The following is a 24804-nucleotide window of genomic DNA, read 5'->3' as shown; positions in this document are numbered from 1 at the left end:
AAAATGAGATGGAACTGTAAGTTTGGAAAAGCAACTCCACACTAACTAAAACTAAATGAAGGAATTACAGAATGACAAAAAAAAAAAGTCAAGGTTGGCTGTAGTTTTGTGGCCAGATGAAAATAAAAATGTCTTCATATCTCCAAAACTTGGAGACAAAAATGTCTCCACATCTCTTTAAAACTTAAACCATAGAGTCAAAATAGTATTGACCCAAAATAGTATTGACCATGAAAAACATCCATCACAGTATTTTTGAACACAGAATTAGAAGTTAATGTATCATAGATATAAATGTGTCTGTTAGTAGAAGGTAGAAAGAATTGGGAAGGCCAGTAACAAAGAAATAAGAAAATTTATTCTTATATCAAAGCTTTGTAAGTACAAACAAGGTCAGGGGACATTTCAGGGCTAACAGATTAAAGTTTAATTGGGTTATCAATTATTCAAGTTTGTTCCAATACCACCATGTTAGATTTAGTGACCCAAAATGCATCAGCACTTAAGAAAACATAGATGGATCTTTGCAATGGATCTTTGCAGTCTATTGGCAGCCACAGACCATGACTCTGAACTTCCTGGAAATGGAACTATGTCTTTACAAACACCAAAAAAATTTCCATGGATGACCTGCTACTTTTGCAGGAATAGTCTGAGCCCAATTTAGTAACTGAATTAACTCTAATTTCCTCTGTTCTCTGCCTGCTATTCTAGGTGCTCTAGAACCTAATACTCATACTTATTACAGAGGAGTACAGAGCACTATGAATAGACAGGAAACTCTAATCATTAACTACTTAAATGCAAAGATTATGAACTATTTACTTTAGGTGGGTAACTTTCATGTATACTGGGACCAAACTACTCCAGTTAAATGTCATTACAAAGTTAGAATTTACAAGCCTCTGGAAAATTGTGATGTTTTACTTGAGCTTTCATGCATGGCACAGGAATAAAAGATATTTTGACCGTCTTTTAGTCTGACGAAAGCTACTTTCCAAGAATGCATTTATATCAGATTAGTAGGTTAATGCTACCCTGTAGGACATGAAGAAGCATATTAATAACCTAGCCACAAACTCCCAACTTCAATGGGCTGGCAGCTACTCAAGTACTCAAGAAATACCTATTACTTCTAGTTGTCAGTGAAGCCTCCCATTTAAAAACTATTGCCATTTTCACTTTTGAAAAGGCATATTCAATATCTGTAGTTATCATTACTATTTTTATTTCACTGAGCTGTGCAAAATAATTGGTCTAACAGTTTATAAAAAAAATTCTAGAAGGAAGGGAGGGACCAGGCCATATCTAAGCAAATCTATTTACTTGAATAAACTTATTGTTTAAGTTAAATCTAAATGCTACATTTTATTGTTTTTTCTCTTCATATTTCTAGTTCTGAATACTTTGTTGAAAATGTCTTTCCCTGGAATTAGAGCATGCATTTCTCTTGAAGTTATGCTTTTAATTTACTATGATAATAAAATTATAAGCAGCAACAACATTCTACATCAAAGACTAGGAACCATGTCTCCATTTTATAATTTAAAGATAGCATCTCATTTCATTCTCTTTGAAACACTTCATAAATGATGTATGTGTGAGGGTATATGTGTTATGTACATGTTTGTATGTGCTTTGCTAGGGAATGAACCCACATTTTTTATACATGTAAGGAATATATCCCAAAATTTTATAGTATTGATTGGAACTGCACAAATATGAGATAATTGCAGATATGTAGTGAGACAGACTAATTAACACAACAAATATAAATTGAAGAATACCATATCTACTTTTTATATGACAAACAGATTTCAGAAAGATGCAGGTTAGCTTCTGAGGAACAGACTGGTTTGTGTCTAGAGCAGCCAATCTCTGATGTGTCTTTCATATTAAAGTGGATATATACTCATGATCCATTATGTACATCTTTAGAAGAATTTGTTTGGTTTTGATTTATTGTATAAGGGTGATATCCCTAGTATGCAGGAAAACATGCAGTTCTGGGGATAGACCCAGGTCCTGTACATACCAGGAAAATGTTCTATGATATGCTTTATCTCCCTTGACTTGATTTATTTTTCTCTATGGAATCCAACTTTAGTGTAAAAATAAGGTTTACATAAAAGAAAATTTTTTTTAAAAAATGAAAGCAAGGAGCAAAATTAAAATGTATATGTTATTCCAATATGAGACAAGAGATATTTTTAGAAATAGAATTTTTTTGGGAGGTGGTGCTCTGCTCAGGGCTTTACCCCAGTTTAGTAATCATTCCTGGTAGAATTCAGGGGACTATATAAAGTGGTGGGGACTGGCTGTGTTTGGGACAAGTACCTTACCAGCTGTGCTATTACTCTGATCCTTGAAATAGAATTCTTAAGGAAAGAGTTGAACAGATTACCATAAAATGTCTCTTTTACCCATTCAATCTCTGATGTGAAACCATTGAAGATATAAATATCAAGAATTATGCGAGGCCTTAAAGAATATTTGGTAGTTATTTCCTCAATGTTAGCATCTATTTCCAAAATAGTTGTCTCTCTTGAGATGCATTGTATGTCACACAACGAGCAGCAATTTGTTTAGAACCTCCAAGGTGTTTTTTAAATTTGAAATAAATGAGACAGCTGTAGATGTAGCTTAAAGAAGAAGGCAAATAAACATGTTTTGCAGCATCTTCTCATGCAGCAGCAAGCATAATTCCCATTCAGTAATTGCTCTTAACATAACCACAGGAGCTCAAGCCCATACATTGACACTTAGCATCTGCCTTTTCCACATCGTTTCCTATAACAAAATAAACTATGTAATGCAAAGCGTTAGCAATACTGACAAAGGCAATTTGTGAAACCTTGATTTCTATCATTAGCTGGATCCTCACAAAATGAATCTCCCTGTCTTCATTCCGGATGTTTCTCCTTTAATAGCTCTTTTTTATAATAAGTTTGAAAATTTAAATTATAAAACTTTGGTGAAGGGAGGTCAACACTGGTGGTGGGAATGACCCTAATTCACTATCACTATATGCCTAAAATACAACTGTGAAAGACTTGTAATTAAGTGGTCTCAATAAAAATAAATAAATAAATAAATAAATAAGAATTAAAAAAAAACAGCCAGGAATGACAAAAAAAAAAGTCAAGAGAATGGTCTTTAATTTGTAACTTACTGAGGAATAAAATAACTTGGAAAACACCACTACCTGAAATATTTATTTGTAGACCCTTTCAGGTAGTTATGCCTCAGAGTAAGTCTCAAAAATGTTGAATTATGACATCAAGCCAACCTTAAATGAGTCAGCAACTTTGGGCACATTTTACGAACCTGATAGTTCAGGGCTTTGGACAGAGTTTATTTTGGAGTATTCATGTTGGAATAATTTTTTTCTTGTAACTTTGTCTCCCAGGGAACGAGCATTGAATACGTCCCAGCCCGGGTCCCTTCAACTAACTGTGGGAAACTTGAAGCCAGAAGCCATGTATACCTTCCGAGTTGTGGCCTACAATGAGTGGGGACCTGGAGAGAGTTCACAACCGATCAAAGTGGCTACTCAGCCTGAATGTGAGTATAAAATAGAGGGATAGGTTAGCACGTAAAAGATTATTTTTTTATTGCAATGTGTTTCCATAGAACCTTTTTCTTGAGGTGACAAATGGGATGACAGAAGATTTTGGAGATGGTTTTAACTGACAAAGCTTCAGTGATAAAATAAATTCTGGATAAAATGGTCATTTCTCCAGGGCCATGTTCATATAGTGCAAACGAACAACTGAAAAACTTAAGAACTTAAGTTAACGATCCCCCAGCATCCCAATATGGCCCCCCAAGCCCAGAACGATTTCTGAGTACATAGCCAGGAATAACCCCTGAGCGTCACCAGATATGGTCCAAAAAACAAAAAACAAACAAAAAACCCAAACAAAAAACCCTTAAGTTAAGGGCCTTAACTCTTCTGACATATAACCAGCCAAGGTTTATTTCAAGAGCAGCAGCAGGTTGTAGCCATCTGTACTGATATTAAAAATATTTTCAAATTGTAAGGAAGACTTTGAATGAAGAGGATAATATCAAAGGTAAAATAAATAGCATAGAGTTTCTAAATACAGAAATACTAGCAAAGTTAAGTTCTGGTGCACTATCGAAGTCACCTAGACAGAACTCCAGGAATGAAAAGAGGATCTATATTGGGCAATTCTGCAACTGTTAAACTAAAAGGACTACTTCTAAACTACCTGACTACAAAGAAAAGCAACTCAATGTTTTATTTCTTTTGAGGCATTGACAAGACAAACCATCACTGCCTAGGCTTATTCCTGGTTTTGTGCTCATGGATTACTCCTGACTGTGCTCCAGGAATCAAATATGGTATCAGGGCTCAACCAGAGCTAGTTGCATGCAGAGCAGGTACCTTAACCCCTGTACTATCTACCGAGCTCCCAGTTTAATGTTTTTGAGAAATATTTTATATGATTTTTACTTATATAAAGAAATAGTCCTCAAACTGTATCATCTAATTTATGTTTTACTAACCCACAAATTACTGATGGGATGCCTTTTCAATCTATTTTATTTTAAATTTAAAAATAATAATCTAAAATAAATGAAATGAATACCTACTTATTAGAAGCTACATTGTACAGACATCTGGTTTCATCTACTATATGTAAAAGAAATAAGTGATGCTCTCTCGTTTTTAGTCTTTTTATTTAAACCACGTTTAACTAATAATCATCTTATTTACTCTTTGAGAAAAGGAAAAGGGAAATATTATTATTGATAAGTGAAATGGAATAGTCTGTACAAATTCACATCTTTTTGGGGGGGAGCTACACCTGTTTGACGCTCAGGGATTACTCCTGGCTATGCGTATAGAAATTGCTCCTGGCTTGAGGGGGACCATATGGGACACCGGGCAATCGAACTGCGGTCTGTCCCAGGCTAGTGCTTGCAAGGCAGATGCCTCATCTCTAGCGCCTCAGGTCCAGTCCAAAATTCACATCTTTTAAAGGAAAGAAAAACTTGAAGGAGAGAAAACGGAGATACTTTGTTTTTTAATTAGAGTTCTGCTATCATGCTTTACCCTTTGAGAAGTTCAACTCTTTCTACTACTTATCCAATGTTAAGAACTTAAAGTGTTAAAAACTGAAATATTGTGTGGGAGTGAAGAAAGAGAGATAAAGCTGTAAGATACTGAGAAATAGCAGCATCAAATAAATAAGCCCACCAGAAAAATTTTTAAAAGCATTATAATATTTAGGTTCAGATGATTATTAGGAGATTTAGATATCTGAATTATACTAGCTACTTTGTAAGACCCAGCAATTTCATCAGAGTATTGAGTCATTCTCCATGCAGGACTCTTCAAACTAAATGCTTATGCCATCACATATACCATTAGGTACACAGGTATTAATTCTAAACACTGTATTGATACTAAGCTGGTAATTAGTACTTAGTAAGCTTTTTTTTAATGCTATTTGATTTTTGGACTTAAATCACTAGATAATGACAATTTTCTTGTCAGAATTTCTACTAGGGAACTATTTAAGTTATAAATTTCTTCACTGATTATTCTATGTTTATTGAACTCATAACTTGAATAAATTTTCAGTATTTTTAAATATTAAGATTAAATAAGAACAAAACAAATATATATATTTAAAAATACATTTTCGCATTATATTTTTGATAATACTATGGGGTTTCAAGAATTTAACCTTTATATACATTCAATTATATATATAATTCACCAAATTATTCAACACTGAAGTTCTAGTGTCATCACACATATAGCATACACATATAGCATTATACAATATAGCATTTAAATACATTTATATTTTAACCACTAATATATGTATTTAAAATTTTAGCTGATTATTGTATATAGACTGACAATTTATACAACCATAAACATTTTCCTGGAAAACAATCATTTTCATTTATCTAGTATTTTGAAAGTATGATCATTTTCTTTTTTTTTTTATTTTGGGGGTTGAGGGTGTGTTTTTAGTCACATCTGGCAATCCTTAGAAGTTACTCCTGGCTCTGCACTCAGGAATCACTTCTGGTGTGCATGAGAACCTGGGGATTGAACCTAGGTAGCTGCATACAAGGCAAATGCCTTATTCACTTTACTATCTCTCAAACCCCCCAAAATGTGTTAATTTTTCAAAAGATGTTTTATCTGTATACCATAATTATTTTATTTTTTAATTTTAATATTTTTAAAACCATTTCTGTGTACTTATTGACTGGGCATGATTACACTATATTTCTAATATTTTCTGGTGTATAAGATGACTGGGCATATAAGACGACCCCCTACTTTTCCTGTTAAAATATAGGTTTTGGACTATATTTGCCGTATAAGACTACCTCTCTTTTAATGCACACAAATAGAAATTAAAAAACATCCCAAAAGTCTTGTACTTCAGTATCTCCTGAACTCTTCCACATTAATTAGGACTCCACAATACAGAATGAATTAAAAATACTGACATACTTTTTATCAACTTAAAAACAAACAAAAAAAAACCGTAAGATTTTAGTTCAAAATGAAAATTTTAATTCATGTCATGCACGTACTTAGCTGGAAAACTGTCACTTATAAACATCAAACACATAAAAATAAAACAGTGATCTACATTGAGAGCAGGGACAGGGTTCCTCCAAGAGCAGCTGGCTGGGCTGCAGTGATTAATAGGACAGCTAGAGGTAAACAGAGCGCCTCCTCTGTGTCCTATAAAAGCTGAATAGAGCTGAATAGAGGGATGCCTAAGGTATTTGTCCCTGAAACTGGAATAAGTTTCAGCATGCTGTATACCAGCATATAAGATGACCCCATTTTAAAAAAGTTTTCATGGGTTAAAAAGTAGTCTTATACTTCCAGAAAATATGGTAAATCCTTTATAGTAGGACTTACCTACTGCCTAAGCTATGTTGTTTCCCCATCCAGCAATAAAACTGTTTCTAATTTTCCAAATATTTTTATATTACTTTAACAATTTTTTTAACATTTTCAAGCCAAGGAACAACAAAGGTGTTTGTTGTTATCTTTACTCTGGGTCATTCTATAAAAAAGTTTTATATTTCAGTTACTGTATGTTTTAGTTTAACCACTAAAACATTAGAATCAGTGCTTATTAATATCATGCATACAACCTTAAAATGTATGCGACCAAAATAGCACCATAACTCAATGAATATGTGTGGTCAAAGAATATCTACTATAGTCCTAAAATAGTTTTAGGACATCTAAGTCCATTTAGGAAAAAATACGTATGTAATTGAAGTAAAAGCATTATCATGGTCAGAATATCTTTAAAGAAGAAAATTTTCTAAATATGTAACAATAACAAAACAGCTAACATAAGACAATCTGCAAGACAAATTGTTAAATGAAGTATAAACAATATAAATCACAGTCTCCTTGTAAGCCCATTACCTGTGATGGCTGATTCATGTTACCCAGCTAATGTTTACATCTAAATTGTATTGTGGCTGCCTCTTCAAATAGTATTGGATTATAAAATAGCAGCCCAGGTTCATTGTAAAATGTGCATGGTTCCTTCTTCAGGAAGTAGTTGGAGATTTTGTGCATGAGGTCTCAAAAGGCACCAGCTTCTATAAGCAATTACTTTGCTTATACATGAACGCAAATGATATTAAGACACAAGGTAAAAGCTAAGTAGTAGGCTGAATAAAACATTATCTGCTATTTTTATCTCGTATAAATCATCTCCCCCACCCCAAATAATTAGAAGAGAATATGTCTATTTTAGAAGTACTGAATTTTTATCACTGGTGGCAAGAACAGTCTTAGCCTGCTAATCTTTTGTTTTTGTTTGGCCAAACCCAGCAATGATCAGAGGTTGACCTTGGCTCTGCAATCAGTCATTTTTCCTGGTGCTGCTTTAGGGATCATATGGGATACTGTACCCATTGATTGTACTATCTGGCCCCATGCTTAACATATTTGGCCTTTAATATTGACATTGATTGCTGTAAAATTACCTCTCCTCCTGTTTTTGTCTGGAGGAAAACTTCTCCTTTTACCTTTTTCTTTTACATCTTTTAGCACAGAAGCCTTCCTCTGCTTTGTTGAGAATTGTTGGTTAATTAATCTCCTATCAGTAGATAGGTAGATAGAAACATTAACCTCAATAAATAGTACATTCAGAATATTCTTTACATCTGCAAAAAAAAGTCAATCCATTTAGATAAAAAATATTGTATAGCTTACTTTCTGTCTTTGTTACAAACATTAGGATAAATAAGTTATATTATCATGACTAATAGGTACCAGATGTGTATTTGATTTTCCGTTGTTAACACAAAATGTCGTTTTGGTAATTTAGAAATATTCCCAGGATAAGGAAGATTTTTATCTTCTCCAAGCCTGCTCAATAATAAGCCAATTGCCAAGGAAGTTCAAATAGTCCTCTTCTGAATCTCTTGTTCTTTTTCAAAGGCAGACTTGCTCTCTCTCTCTCTCTCTTCTCTCTCTCTCTCTCTCTCTCTCTCTCTCTCTCTCTCTCTCTCTCTCTCTCTCTCTCTCTCTCTCTCTCTCTCTCTCCTTCTCTCCCCCCCACTCCCCCAGTGTCCATACTTTCCTCCCACTATCCGTACTTCATCTGCCTCCTAATAAACCCAGCTTTCTCTGTTTTTGAGGAAGGACATGGTTCATTTATTATTCTCCTAGAGTATCAGAATATAGAGCAAGGGAGGGAGATGCTTCCATCATTTTCTTTTTCTGTGTCTGACATGATTTAATCTTTTCAAAATGGGCTCTCTTCTGAGTGTGCATTCAGTTTACACCTTTTCTTTTCACTGTTTTCCCAAATACCATGTAGTAATTGTACACTAGAATTACATAGCTTTTATACAAATTGAATTTCAAGTTTTTCATATACTTGAAAATTCAACTCTATTATGAAAACCATATTCTCAAGAATAAACACTGATGGGAAGTATGCCTGAAATATAAATAAGCCAGCAACTGTTTCTAAAACTGCATATATTTTATAGTAATCATTTAAAGAGATCAAAAGACCAAGATCCATTTTATGAAATAATCACTCAGAATAGAAAGGCTTGATTTATAGGAAGGCGTGTGTCCCCTGATTATATCTTCCTTTTGCTAAGCCCTTGCTCCTTTCCTTGCCTTTATGGTGGATAATTTCTCCACTGTATTATCTGCTGGATTTAAGTCCCTGCCTGCTTAAGACTTGTCTAATCTTTTCACACCACATGTGGAGAAATTTTGAATTATTATTTGGGGTCCTCTAAGATGTTGTTAAGGCGGTTTAATCTTAAAGGATGTTAAAATGGACTACATACTGAATGGAGGCTTGAATTAGAAAGGGAAGCCTATTTCCTAGACCACAACCCAATTATCCATAAAACCCTTTTATATTTAAGCACCATAAGTAATATTCTTAGTCCATTATATTCTTTTCACTGAAAAAGATGAGTGAAAACCATTCTCAACTTGAATGACTATAGAATATATTACCTTGAGGTATAAATATTAGATGTTTTTCTAAAGAAATTAATTTTAAGCTCTGAAAAATCTATTTGTATGATTATTATGTATCATAGAACAAGTCTCTTAATCCTCAAAGTCTCAGTTTCCTCAGCTGTAAATTGACAACATGATTTATTTCTACTCTTCAGTTGTGAAGATGAAATGTGATAGGTTAGAGGAATTCTTGGTATTGCCTCGATGTTGTAGGCACAGAAGAGAGAGAAACCCCCACCTCTAAGAGCTCATATAATAATATAACTAATTTCCACTGCCCTGCAATACAAAATTGAATATTAAGTAGAATAATCACAAAGTCATTAAGACAAATATAAAGCCTTATTGACATTGTGGAACTGATTTGATTATGATACAATCAGCTAATTAAGGTTGTCTTACTTGCCCACTTATTATTCTCTTTCTATAATTTATGAAACTTTTTATAAACTGGTTTATACTGTTTTTACTTAATATTTATAACATTTATCTTTGCATTCTCAACAAATTTGAAACCATATGATCTATTTCCTTTTAAAATGTGCTACAGCATTGCCATTCATGAATATTTGATTATTCAAAACGTGCAGTTAGAATTTAGCTATATTTAATTTGCAACATAGCTATATTTATGTCACCTGGATTTTATTAGCTAAACCAAGTAAATCTGCACTGGTGAAGGGGGTGTTCTTTTTATGACTGAAACCCAACTACAACCATCTTTGTTATCATGGTGCTTAAATAAAGATATTATGTATTTATTTATTTATTGGTTTTTGGGCCACACCCAATGACACTCAGGGGTAACTCCTGGCTATGCTCTCAAAAATAGCTCCTGGCTTGGGGGACCATATGGGATGCTGGGGGATAGAATCGTGGTCTATTCTCGGTCAGCTGCATGCAAGGCAAAAGCCCTACTGCTACACCACTGCTTCAACCTCAAATAAAGATATTATAAAGATAAAAGTAAATCGGGGCCGGTGAGGTGGCGCTAGAGGTAAGTCGTCTGCCTTACAAGCGCTAGCCAAGGAAGGACCACGGTTTGATCCCCCGGCGTCCCATATGGTCCCCCAAGCCAGGGGCAATTTCTGAGCGCTTAGCCAGGAGTAACCCCTGATCATCAAAAGGGTGTGGCCCGAAAAACCAAAAAAAAAAAAAGATAAAAGTAAATCAATATTTTCAATTAACTACTTTTGTTGCTTGAACAATTTATAAGTACTAACTATGTGATCAGGTAACTTAAGTGAACATTTGGTATAACTCCAGTAGTGGGTTTGATATAGGAAGCCAACACTGACTCAAGTGATGGTCATGTAAATAGATAGACAGAATTACTAAAAAGAGACCAAGGGAAGTACTGACAATATACCTTTATTGGTAGCATACAAATACTGATTTTTTTAAGTTTCTCATAACACAAATATGGTCTTAGATACAACAAACAGAAATATTATAAGGCAATAGCTATGAGTTAGAAAATTGGGAATACCAGTGGAGGGAAAAACAGACTGGTGGTTGAATTAGTGTTTAAACAGTTAATGCTTGAAACGACTATATTATGAACAATTTGATAAATTGTGGTATTTCAATTATTTTTTAAAAGACAAAAAAATTTATGGTTTGGAATACTCAACTACAGAAGGCCTAAATAATCTTCTTAGATTTAATATTGTTGGGAAAACATTCTGACTTTTATAACATAAAACAAGCATGAATTAGAAGTTCTTTGGAAGAATAGTTTGCTTTATCAGAAAAGTACAAGAAGATATGTCACAAAAAATTCTACACCATTTTATCTATTCATTTATCTAAAACAATTATTGTCCTAAGTTCTAAACCAGCACTGTCCAATATAGTATTGAGTATTTGATTTTAATATTGACAAAATAAATTTAAAATTGTAATCTCTCAGGTACACTTGACACAGTTCCACTATTAAATGGCAATTAAAAATTTTTTTGGGTTTTGGGTTTTGGGCCACACCTGGTGGCACTCAGAGGGTACTCCTAGCACTAAATTCAGAAATCACTCTTGCCAGGCATGGGGGACCATATGGGATGCATGAATTTGAACCACTGTCTATCCTGAATCGACTGCATGCATGGCAGTAAAAACATAGTTTTTACTTAAAATTTAATTGCCATTTATGGGGCTGAAGAAATAGCACAGTGGTAAATTTAATTAAATTTAAATGGTAATTAAATTTTAAGTAAAAACTAAAGAGTAAACCACTTAAATTTTTAAAATACATTTCAAGCATTTACATATATACTGATTAAGTGATATAACCCAGCATTTTTCAATCACTGTGCTGTGGCACACTAGTGTGCTGTGAGATATTGTCTGGTGTGCGTGGGAAAATTCCAATTTTATCTGGCTTCGACTCACAAATAGACCAATCATTAGATTCTAAAAACAGAGAGAGACAGAGCTGTTGTGTGTCTACATGAGTGTCTTTCTTCGATTCCTGTCAGAATATCAGCTTTGTGTTCAGCCAAACAGGCCCAGGCTTTGCACTGAGTAAGAGTTAAGTGAACAGAAATATGAACAATTATAAAATACTTTATTATGTAATAATAAAGTAATTATAAAATAATTTCTTTGTGTTTATTTGAATACTCAAGAGAAATACTTTATATATAGTCAACATAGGCACAAAGTTAAATTTTTTAAACATTTTCTAATGGTGTTGTGCCTCATGATTTTTTTTCCATGAAAAAGTGTGCCTTTGCACAAAAAGGTTGAAAAAAACTGCTATACCCAACGAACATGTAATAATTATTGCAAAACATTTTTGTTTGTTTTGTAAAGTCTTTATTTAAGCACCATGATTACAAACATGATTGTATTGGGGGGGGGGGTTCAGTCGTAAACAGAATACACCCCTTTATCAGTTCAACATTCCCACCACCAATGCCTCCCTCACTCCTTCCCAACCGTATTGCAGAACATTTAATGGACAGCACCAATTTAAACCTAGCACCAATAAATTATAATATGACTCAAAGTTAAATACTGCCTTAACTTTCAAGAAAGTAGTTTTCTTTTGGAAACTATGCCAATCAGAGTGCACTTACAATATAATTATATTATTATATAATACATTATTACATATCATATAATTGTATAATATATAATACAATTATATAATTATATTTGATATGATTATTTTAAATGTCAATAATTTATTAAATTAATGTAGAGTTATTTTTGAAAGATTACAGTATCTAGATACAACTACATTGTTAGAGTAGTTATTGAAAGCTAATCAATTTTGTTTGGGTTTGTTTTGGCCAAATCTGCTGTGGGCTTATTTCTGACTCTGTGTTTGGCAGTACTTCTGGTGAAGCTTGTGGGATCATATGGGGTGCGTAGGGTCAAATATAGGTTAGCCAAATGGAAGTCAAATGCACTCCCACTATCCTATTGAACAGGCCTCTCATCACATAATTTCTTAAGTTAAAATATATCCAAGTGAGAGTAGAATGCCTGTCTAGAATATAGGCAGGGGGTGGGGGAGGAAGGAAAAGGGGGGCATTGGTGGTGGGAATGTTGCACTGGTGAAGGCAGATGTTCTTTTTATGACTACCGTATTTGCTGGCGTATAAAATGACTAGGCATATAAGACGACTGGGCGTATAAGACGACCCCCTACTTTTGCAGTTAAAACATAGGTTTAGGTCTATATTCGCTGTATCAGACAGAACGTTCCTGTGCTGCATGTGCTGCATGTGTTCCTGTGCTCATGTCATGTACCACAGTGAACCAATCATAACAAGCAAAGATTCAAAGGTTATACTGTAATAGACTTCCTCTCTGACTCTGGCCAATCTGAGAAGGCTTTTTTACAATGTAGATTTGGGTATAGAACATTGTCTAATTTGCATGCATAAAAAGACTACTTGGATTGGCTGAGTTAGAGAGGCGGTCGGAACAGCCTCGCAGTGATTGGTGCAGGATCGAGTTGAAAAATTTGTTTTGTGGCAATATTCAGACAATTTTTATTTAGCGGCATATTGAAATGTTTTTCAGGATATACTTGGCGTATAAACGACCCCTGATTTTCGGTTGACTTTTTTTTTGTTTCAAAGGTTGTCTTATATGCTGGAAAATACGGTAATACCTAACTATAATCATGTTTTAATCATAGTGCTCAAATAAATATATTTAAATAATATATCTAAGTATATTCCAAAGAAAAATTAAATCTTTTTTTAATATATTTTTTATTTAAACACCTTGATTACATACATGATTGTGTTGTTTGGATTTCAGTCATGTAAAGAACACCACCCATCACCAGTGCAAAGTTCCCATCACCAATGTCCCAAATCTCCCTCCTCCCCACCCGACCCCGCCTGTACTCTAAACAGGCTTTCTATTTCCTTCATACATTCTCATTATTAGGATAGTTCAAAATGTAGTTATTTCTCTAACAAAACTCATCCCTATTTGTGGTGAGCTTCATGAAGTGAGCTGTAACTTCCAGCCCTTCTCTCTTAGAAAAATTAAAACTTAAAGTCAAGATTATTTGTTGGCTTAAACAGTTCAGCTACTTAAATTTAATTTTCTGACAGACATCCTGTTAGGGGGTGAGAGAACTAGTATAGTAGGTAAAGTACTAGCCTTACATGCAGTCGATCTTCAGCATCCCATATGGTCCCCAGAGCCTATGGGTAGTTATTTATGAATGCAGAGCCCTTGAGAATTGCTAGGTGTGACCCATAAATCAATTAATAAATAAGCAAAACAAAAATAATTTTATTGGTTCACTTTTATTTTCTACAAAACTTCTATTTGTTCAATTATTTTCTTTAAGATTTCTATTGTTTTACTTTGATCACAAAACATAACCCATATTATTGTTATAGCCCAATGTCTAGAGAAGATATCTCCTTTGTGATTATATATATATATATATATATATATATATATATATATATATATTGGTTTTGGGGGTCACATCTGGCAGTGGTCAGGGATACTCCTGGATTTATGCTCAGAAATCACTCCTGGCTGGCTAGGGGAACCATATGTGATGCCGGGATTCAAACCACCATCCTTCTGCATGTGAGGCAAATGTCCTTCCTCCATGCTATCTCTCCAGCCCCCTACTTTGTGATTTATTTTATAGGGAAAATTGTTACTTATTTCTCAAGAATAGAATGAGAATGAAGTCACAGGACATGGAAGTATCATATTAATAATAAGAATGCTCCCTACTGAAAATTAAGATAGGCTTCTTGTTAAACTAAATTAGAACAAAAGACTTGAAGATCTTCTCAGATTTTGTTATCATGTTGGAGCAACCATATAAAATCTGACTAAATAGACAAACCAGCGAATCTCAGTTTACTGTAGAACTCTATAGAAAACTAGCCAAATGACCAGTGAAGAATAACAAATTATAGAAAATATGACATTTTTCTCCTGTTTGTACTTATATACTCTCAACTAGATTAATACTTTAGATATGAAAGGCTTATATACATAGTTCAGTATATTTATTGATATGATTAGATATAAAACACTTTTACTCCTACTTTATCATCTGTACTTGTACCTACATATATATAATTCATTAATTTTATATACTATTCATCATACATGTTAATATATTTTATTACATGTATTTATTGATTATTACAGATTAAAATTTACAAATGCAGTTCATTTGCATTTTTGAGCACCTACTATGTAGCAAGCATTATAGATAGAAAATAAAATAATTTGGCAATAATTATATAAAAGAAATTAGAGTTTACAGAAGAGATGCTTCAAAGAGTTTTTAAATGCATACTTTGCATGACAGAGAAAGCATGGATTACACTTCTGACTTTTGGCATGATATTTTGGTTTAGGGGCCACATCCACCGGCCTTCAGGGGTTACTCCTGGCTCTCGGCTCAGAAATCTCTCCTGGCAGACTCAGGGGACCATCTGGAATGCCAGGGTTCAAACAGGCCTGTCCTGGGCTAAACGCCCTACTTCTGTGCCGCAAGATATGATGTTTTATTTTTAATCAAACTTATCTTTAGTATAAATATTTTTCTATATCATACTATGGGAAATCAAATTTATTTCTTTTATAATCTATAGTAAAGGGCACAAGATAGTAATTTAGAATAACATGTAATTTAACTCATATATACACAAATATAAATGGATATTAAATTTTAGAATGAAACACGATCATGTATTTTAGAAATTACCATGTTAAAAATGAAGTTAGCCTACTTGATATAATTCCTGTTTAGTATAAAGAAAATATCACTTAAAAATCATTATTTTATAAATGCTTTTAATGGCAAATTAAAATTTCTTTTAATTTTAAAATTCTTTTACTTTCAAATTAAAATTTTAATTTCAAATTTGTTTATATATAAACATGATTTATATATTGTTTACATATGTATATATAATTTATAATGTATATATATACATATAATGTATAAATGTTATACATTTTAATGTCAAAATATATATTTTATTTCAAATTATATTTTGACGAAATGAAAACTATTATATGCTACACAAAAAGACAAAATGTGATTTTAGCTTCCTTCCACTCATTCCAATATTTCTTCTTTTTATATTATTATAACACAGATATTTCTTCTTTTAGGAAAGTACCTAGAGGAGAAAATCTCATAATAATGTTATTCTATGAAAATTCTTTTTTTGTTTTAGCTCAATCTTCCTACCATAGGATTGCTTAAATAGTATATATTAGGAGTTGAGTTGGTGTCAGAATTTCTGATCACAGATATATGACCAAGACAGGGGAATGTCATGGATTAATATGAAAACATTTTGGGGGGCTGGAGAGATAGCATGGAGGTAAGGCATTTTTGCCTTTCATGCAGAAGGTCATTGGTTCGAATCCCGGCATCCCATATGGTCCCCGGAGCCTGCCAGGAGCGATTTCTGAGCGTGGAGCCAGGAGTAAGCCCTGAGCACTGCAAGGTGTGACCAAAAAACCAAAAAAAAAAAAAAATTTTTTTTTTGGTTTTTGGGCCACACCTGGCGGTGCTCAAGGGCTACTCCTGGCTGTCTGCTCAGAAATAGCTCCTGGCAGGCATGGGGGACCATATGGGACACCGGGATTCAAACCAACCACCTTAAGTCCTGGATCGGCTGCTTGCAAGGCAAACACCGCTGTGCTATCTCTCTGGGCCCTGAAAACATTTTTGAAGGGTGATTTCATTAAATTACTGTTTCATGTCATAGCAGTCAAGTTCAGGTTAATACAATGGCATATCAACAATGGCATATCAGGTAGGATGCTTATCTTGCATGTAAGTGTTCTAAGTTGAATCTCTAGAAGTTCATATGGTCCTTGGATCAAACTAAGAGTGGTCATTAAGTGTAGAGACAGAATAAGGCCCTAAACATCATTGGTTCCTAGCCCCCAAAATTAGAATAGATGATCATAGGTTTTATATAAAATAAAGATCAAGAGGTAACTCTTAACCCATGGTTACCTCAGGTAACTGCTCCATATTTGTCCCAAATCTTCTAAATGAATGAAGAGTGCAAGGCTGTAAGGCCAATGATGAAAAAATCAAACTGGATTTGAATTTGACTCTTTTCCTTACCAGCTTACTGGGATATCTACCTTTTAGCTTTGCAAACGCTCAGTTTTTTCACATATAATGTAGAAGTGTCTTGCAGAGATGTTGCAAAGTATGAAAGAAAATCTGTAAAGCAGTGTGTAAAAGTATATCTTCAGATGATTATTCTGAAGATTAAATGAGGTAATTAGCACAAAGTACTTAGCTGCTCTAGCATTTTTGTCAGCTTTTCATAGCTGCTAGCTTTTAGTACATACCTGATTTTCTGGTTTCTAATTATCCCATAGGTAATCATTTTCCCTCACACCAAACATAATTTCTTCATTTCTATCTTTGTGTCTTTTCACACGTGGTTAAAATATTCTCTTTTGGCATGAGGTTCCTTCTATTTTAAGATTTTCGTTACTCCTGGCTATGCGCTCAGAAGTCGCTCCTGGCTTGGGGGACCATATGGGACGCCGGGGGATCGAACCGCGGTCCGTCTCCTAGGCTAGCGCAGGTAAGGCAGGCACCTTACCTCCAGCGCCACCGCCCGGCCCCGTTTTTCATATAATTTCTAAGATCAGAAAGCCTTCACTGGTTAAATCACCACCTAAAATTACTTTTTATGAACAAACTAATTTTACTCACCCCAAATTGGTTAGTTATATGGCACTCATTCATTCATTCATTCATTCATGTATTCATTTATGCAGCATTTATTCCTCATTCATTCCTCACGGATTACACTTTTTCTCAGCACTGGTTTTTGACCAGTAGAAAGGCAAAGCACTTGCTAAAAGGTTTGTTTACAGTAATAAAATGTTAATAAACAAACACTGAACATACAGAAGAATAAATAAGTTTGAGTTCTAGAGACTGCGGAGAGTAGGGCTGGATCTAGATTAAAATAATTAGGGTAAATGTCAAGTAAGGTCAATTAAGATGAACTGAATACATTTAGGATGTTCTCACAAAAATCTAGGGTGACTTCTGTTCAGACAAATAGCAAATATCAAAGGCTGGAGAGACTGATACAGAAGAGGACGAAGAAAGGTAGTGTGGACAGGGGAGCAGTTTGTTAGGAACCAGAAACTAAAGAGTTGGCAAGTACTTGAGTTTAGAAGGAGGGGAGAATATCAAGATTTATTTTAATGAAATGTTAACTGAAATTGTGAAAATAGTATGGGTTATATTGCTTTATTCTGTTGTGAGATCAAAGTACTCAATACTTTGTAAATGTAAAAGAAAATGTCACCTACTGCTGGGCCAATAGCTAATACTGTATAGTGCAGTGGCAAAACAGAACCTTTGTTAACAAAAACCTATGTGAATTTTCATGATGTAAACTGTAAAACATTTGTGCCCTACACTTCCCTACAGTATGCACCAAAGAGATATGCTTGCCACACACCCAGGACAAACGTGTCAATCATAGTAAAGTTGTCTTCAGAGAAAAACCGCTGCCCTGTCAATAAAGTGCAGTCTGATTGTTGATACCAGGAAAATTGAATAAAAGGAGACCTTAGATCTGCAGTCTAGTCTTCCAGCTGCCATGGTTTTCTAAGGAAACAATTCAAAAACAGCAAATTAGTGCCAAAATAAATGTTAACCCAGAACCAGTTTGTTTTCTGATATGGACTTTTCCTGTGTTTATTACAAAAGGAAATGCAATTCTAATGGGATTTCTATTCAGGGATTCTCCAGAAATTGAACTAACTTCCTGCTCAAAGACTGTCTCAGAATTTAAATAGCCTAAGCCTGGTTTAGGCAGGCCTACAGAATTCAACTTAGTTTTGCAACTTCAATTTTTTTTCTTCAGGCTTTCCTTGTCTTAGAGGCTCTATATATTTCCCATTAAAACAAGGCACCTAGAATACAAAGCACTTACACTATAATCTGCAGCATAATGTTAAGTACAGAAAGTGCCTTTCAAGAAATGAATCCCAATCATTGAGTTTTACAAAGAATAGATTTGCTATTCAGAGAATTTTGGATCAATCATAGGTATGGCCAGTATAATGTAATGTCTATGTCTAGATTTCTAAGTCGCTTTGTTTAGTTTAAACTATTCTTTCTTGCACAAGTTATAGCTTTTGGGGGCTGGAATGAAAGTACAGCTAGTAGGACTAGCTGTTAAGTAGAACTAGCAAGTTAAGTTCCTGGCAGACTATAGTTTCCAGCAAGCCTGCCAGAATGATCTCTGAGCACAGATCCAGAATTAAGTAATGAACACCTTCAGATGTGACCTAAACCAAAACAAACACTGATGACTTCTTTACCCTGACTATACATAAAAGAAAACCAATCAACAAAATTTCTAGGTTCCTAGACTAAAACATTGTCTGTAATTTGCCACATAATATTTAGGATATTACTAACCTCTGATTCTGTTTCCTCTAATATAAAAGAAATCACAGTGTCAGAATTAGCTTTCTGGGACAGTTATGACTAAATGTCTTGAAGAAAGTGATTCAAAAATCAGACATGATTCTTTAATAGTTTGGACAATCATAAGTCAGAACAGTTCCATTGCCATCTGAAAATTTTAGATAACGACTTCTCTAACCAGTCCTGGTTTCTCATGGGACCTAGCACTCCTGAACTACTAATTGCCTCCTCCAGTTTCTGCATTGTCACTTATAAGACATATAGTTTTGATTTATTAAGGAGCTAGCCATTTATATTTCAAATCATTTTAGCTATTACCTCTTAAACTAAGAATTGCTATAAAGCATACTTAGTGTCCTTAACAGCATATGTGATATGCTCAGACCACATTCCTCTCACCAGAAGTCGAACTTGGCCTTGGATACTATTGGATGGACATGCTTTCTGAAAAAAAATATGGCCTATACATATCTTAGGAGACCCTGAGTAAATGACCAGTCAGAGGAATCAGTTGACTAAGAGAGATTGCAGAAACTGTCAGAGATTGTGGCTGGCAGACTGATAGTGCATTTTGGTTGGTAAATGCAACCCCCATGCTCATATGACCATTTCTTCCCAGACATTGATGGCAACTTCTAGATATTTACTTTAATAGCTACCATCCCTTAATAAGTGGTTTATGCCCTTAAAATATCTTTATTCGGGACCAGGGAGCTAATTCAAAAGGTAAAATAGGGGACCTTGCAAGGAAGAGGCTCTTTGTTTTTCATATTTATTGTATGTCCCCATCTCTGGGCACCCTCTGAGTTTAATCAGGTTATCACAAAAGTACCACAGATCTAAACAATGACCAAAGTAGATCTGCCCCTACTTCCCACCTCACACTTCTGGGTAAGGTATTTCCACTTGTATTCATTATATCTATGAAATAACTGAGTATCAGAATTCTTGCCCAACTTAAATCATACATATGAAAAAATATATTTAACAAAATTAAGAATATTAGACCCATTTTTGAATCTAGTATGATAGTTCTCTAATATAATAATTCTCCAATGGTAATGTGTGTTTTGTGAGTATGTGGCAGGATTTTGAATTATGAGGGGAGTGTGTGAATTAAGATTAAACATTGTAATTCAGGAAAATAAAATCATAGTTAATGAAAATGAACATTTTAATATTTTTAATGAGCTACTATTCTTTTCTGTTTAGAAAACTAAACTATCCCATGTCATATATAAAGTTGTCATATTCCATTACTATATATATTTTTATATCTCAAATTATTAAACCTAAGCCAGTCTGCGTGATTTATGCTCAACTTCATGCTGAGGACCATGCTGACACATCATTACTAATCCCACTTTTACACAACTTACTTAATCTTCACCCTCAATCTACTGTCTTGAGTCACAGTTTTGTACTAGTACCATGCAGTGAAATTTTAAAAATTAATGTCTCTGCCATTCCTCAAGGGAAATAATCGGCTTGAAGTTTTAGCTAAAATTCATCACCAATAATGCATAGAATTTCCAGAATGTCTTATTGCAATGTTTTGTATTAATTTTCATCATTAAACAAAATGTTTAATTAAAAATATAACAATATAGTTGCTGGAGCAATAATACAGAGGTTAGGGCATTTGCCTTGCATGTGGCCTGGCTTTGATCTCCAGCATTCCATATGGTTCTCTGAGCATCACCAGACTACCAGGAATTATTCCTTAGCATAATTAAGTTAACCCTGGTTACTGCAGGTGTGCCCCCCATACATATACAATTTAAGTTAAGAGACTTATTAAATCCATTATATATAATATATATAAAGTCTCTTAATTTAAATTCCAAGAGCTTGATTATTTTTTCACTCTCAAAGTGATTTCTTTTCATTTTTTTCTTAGAATTTGATATTCTTATAACATTATATTACACTCTTTAGAAATAACAAACTTTCTTCAATTATGAAGTTTTTGTTTTCTATTTGCAGTTCTCAGTCTGGTAGTCACTTCCACAAGTTTCTATTGAGCACATAAAATATAATTTACATAAATATTGTTATGGGTATGCTGTGAATATAAAATGCACACTGACCAGAGAGTACAAAAACTAACAAAATCTTACACTAAAAATTTTATTTTACTATTTTTACCAAACGCATATATGTGTGTTGTCTCAAAATGAGAATAATTTAGCTTTGTAGGGTTAACTGAAATTAGGGGGTCAGAGAGTTTTCTAAAAACATTGAGAATAAATTTAACATTTATTCTCAACCCTGAGTTTAATTTCTGACATTGCCTGGCTTCTCGAAAATACTAGCTGTGTTTTAAAATAAATTGCAAATAAAATAAAGTCCATTTATTTAATAATTACTTTTCTGATGTGACTATGAATATCAAATTACAAATGTACATTCATGACTCCCATTAAGAACATAATGGACAGTGGAGATTTAGATCAATGGCTTTCAATTAGTTGCCTATATCCCATTTGGTACAGTTCTGTAGGAAGTGCCAGTGGCTTCATAAAAGAGCTATTGTCACTAAGTACATGTTCCTCTGGATAAAATTTTCATTTTGTAGTCATAAATAAAAATACTACATAAATTGCTATTGTAAATAAAGCTTGTTATTCCCACATTAGCATCTTTCAAGTCATTTTTCCTATTTCCCGTGATATGTAGGTGTCGATTGTTGGAAATCACTGAGTTAGATTTACCCTTTAGATGTAAGGTTAACCAGAGAAAATCAAGAGGATGGCAGTTATTTTATTAAATGGGGCTTTAATGTTATTGAAACACAGCAGTTAAAGTCATTCCTTCCTCAGTGTTTGTAAGTTATCTCAATAGCATTTATATTTAATCATTGCCATCTGCATTTAACTTCATGTTTACTAACATTAAAATCAGCACCCTTTGATCAGGAGTCAAAGACATTTCTTTGTTATCAGCACGACACCTTATGGCATCAATGAAAAGCAAAGCAAAGGAGATGGTTTGGTGGAAATGAAAGGAAGTTTTGGATCCAGAGCTGTGTATTAGCTTGTGTCCTTGTGTTCATTTTTACTTAAGGTCTTTGTTCAACTTCTGAGAGATGATTTGCCACTAAACTCGATTTGTCTTCCTGTTGCTATCTCTGAGCAAGCTCAGATCTTCCATATGGTTAATAAACTTCTTATCTGCTGAATACTGAAAATAAAATAAACTTAATCCTCAGGGTGGTTTAGTCAGCAGATCAGGAGCCTTTTAGATGCTTCTTACAGATAGAGGACTACTAGGTTTTCTGCCCTGTGCCATTATCAATCTTCCCTTTGCATGCATGTGTGTGTTAGGGCATGAAAGGTGCTTCTCAGTGATAAATGTCAGCAAAATCACAAAGAGAATTTTAATTTTGGTATTGTCAAGGTCAAGGTGTACCCAGGCCCATCATTATTGAAATTTTTATTGTTGCCATTGTTGTGAAATATTTATCAGAGGCTCCTTTCTTAAGTATATGGAGGGGAAAAAAAAAGAGCAAAATTCTTCAACATGCATATGCATTGCTCAGAAAAGTAAAAAGTGCCTTTCCACAATCTGATAATTGTGGTAATTATTTTCAGTGCCTTAAAAAAGACCCAAGTGTGTGGGTTTAGTGGAGATAAATTAGGTGAAAACAGAACAAGCAGATGATCACAAAATCTGGAGACCAGCTGATGTTCCTGAAAAGCAATATATCTATATATCTATATAGCAAAGAGGGGAGGAATTACAGCAGGAATAAAAGAAGTCTGTTATAAGGCCATTCATAAAAAGGGTGTGAAATTATCTATTTAGTAGACAAAAATGTATTGATAAAGAAAATTAATACAAAATCAATAGGTCATAATTGTCCATTGGGAACTAAATAATCACTAAGCATCTCCGTCCATAATGAAGTACCTCAAATTTAACTTGGGTGCCAATACTGAGATTCACTAGCCCATATACCCACTTCTACACACCCACCAGTATAATTTGGATTTAGAGATTCCTATACCTGTGATTAGTACCAGAAATGCTCATCTATGTGAGTCAGAAATGCAGGAGTTAATCTTCATGCTTTATCCTTGGAGTCCTCCTACCTCCAGACCATCGACGCTGTTGAATTTACTTTCCATGTACTCATAAACTCCTTTTCTCTTTGTTTCTGCATTCCCACTGACATTGTTTTTCATTCTCTTAACATCTCTCTTCTGTATTATTGAATAACCTCCCAAGTGATTTTCTATCAACTCTATTTGTCCTCATCACTCTTCATGTGACTGAGAGCTTAAATTAATTAAATTCATAAATTGCTTTCTGATTCTTAGAATAAAAAACTCAGAGCGGACTGAAGGTACATTGGGTAAAATGCTACAGCTGTCCCAGCTCAATCCCTGGCATCACATGGTTTCTCAAGCTTGCCAGGAGTGATCCCTGAGCATAGAGCCAGGAGTAAGTTGGTGCTCAAGTGATGGTCCAATGTGTACAGGGATCTTGCCTTGCAGTGTCTGACCTGGCATGACATATGGCACCTTGACTTGACTAGGAGTGATCCCTAAGCACAGAGCCAAGTGTAACAGCTGAGCACCACCCAGTATAACCCACAAAAACAAAATAAAAACAAAAAAGTAAGCCTGAATAGATCTGGATGTGGCTCACAAAAAGTCAACAACAAAAGAATGAAAGATAAAAGGCTTCCAAGGTCTGTAGTATATTTGCTAATTTATCTTTTCCAGGCCCTTCTATTTTAACTGGAACCCTATCCACTGTGGACACTGATTTAGATGAATAGTTATGAAAATTTTCATTGTTTTCCAAGTCAATATCTATAGCGCTTGGTATACTGTAAAATTAGTTAATATTAATTGCCCATTTTTATGTCAGCTGTTATTCTAAATATTAATACCTGTAATATGGTCATGAGATAGATCCAGATATTGACCCCCTTTTTAACATAAGAAATTTAAATTTGGCTGCTGGAAAGAAAGCACAGCTGACTAGGTACTTGCCTTGCACACTGCCTACACAGTTTCTACCCACAGCATCCCATATGATATTGTGAGTCACATAAGAAGTGATCCCTGAGCACAGTCAGCCCTGAGCACTGCTGGATATGACCCCAAACTCCTTCTCCCTATCTCCACCAAAAATAAAAGAAATATACTAAAATTGGAAGACTTTAAGCAAACCTGATATATGGCTTTATGTACCTGAAGTCAAGGTCTCTAATTCTGAGACCACATTCTTTAATTTCAGTTTCTCTTACCAAGAAGAAACCATTAAATAGGACTCTTGGTAGATAGAATCTGCTGGAATTATCTGCATTAAGAGTAGCCCAGAT

The 24804-nt window shown here is 34.2% G+C and overlaps 1 protein-coding gene across 1 annotated transcript in view; it reads left to right on the top strand.

Annotated features, from left to right (window-relative positions):
* Window positions 1-24804, top strand: part of LOC126020222 (netrin receptor DCC-like) — a 285747-nt gene that overhangs the window by 242420 nt on the left and 18523 nt on the right. Inside the window, exon 7 of the mRNA XM_049781676.1 lies at window positions 3410-3564. Within this exon, the coding sequence (XP_049637633.1) occupies window positions 3410-3564 (155 nt within the window). The remainder of the gene's footprint in view (window positions 1-3409; window positions 3565-24804) is intronic.

The sequence above is a fragment of the Suncus etruscus genome, chromosome 10 (genome assembly GCF_024139225.1).
Source record: "Suncus etruscus isolate mSunEtr1 chromosome 10, mSunEtr1.pri.cur, whole genome shotgun sequence".
Classification (NCBI taxonomy): Eukaryota; Metazoa; Chordata; class Mammalia; order Eulipotyphla; family Soricidae; genus Suncus; species Suncus etruscus.
The sequence above is the reverse complement of the archived record's forward strand: the minus strand, read 5'-3'. Positions and strand labels throughout refer to the sequence as shown.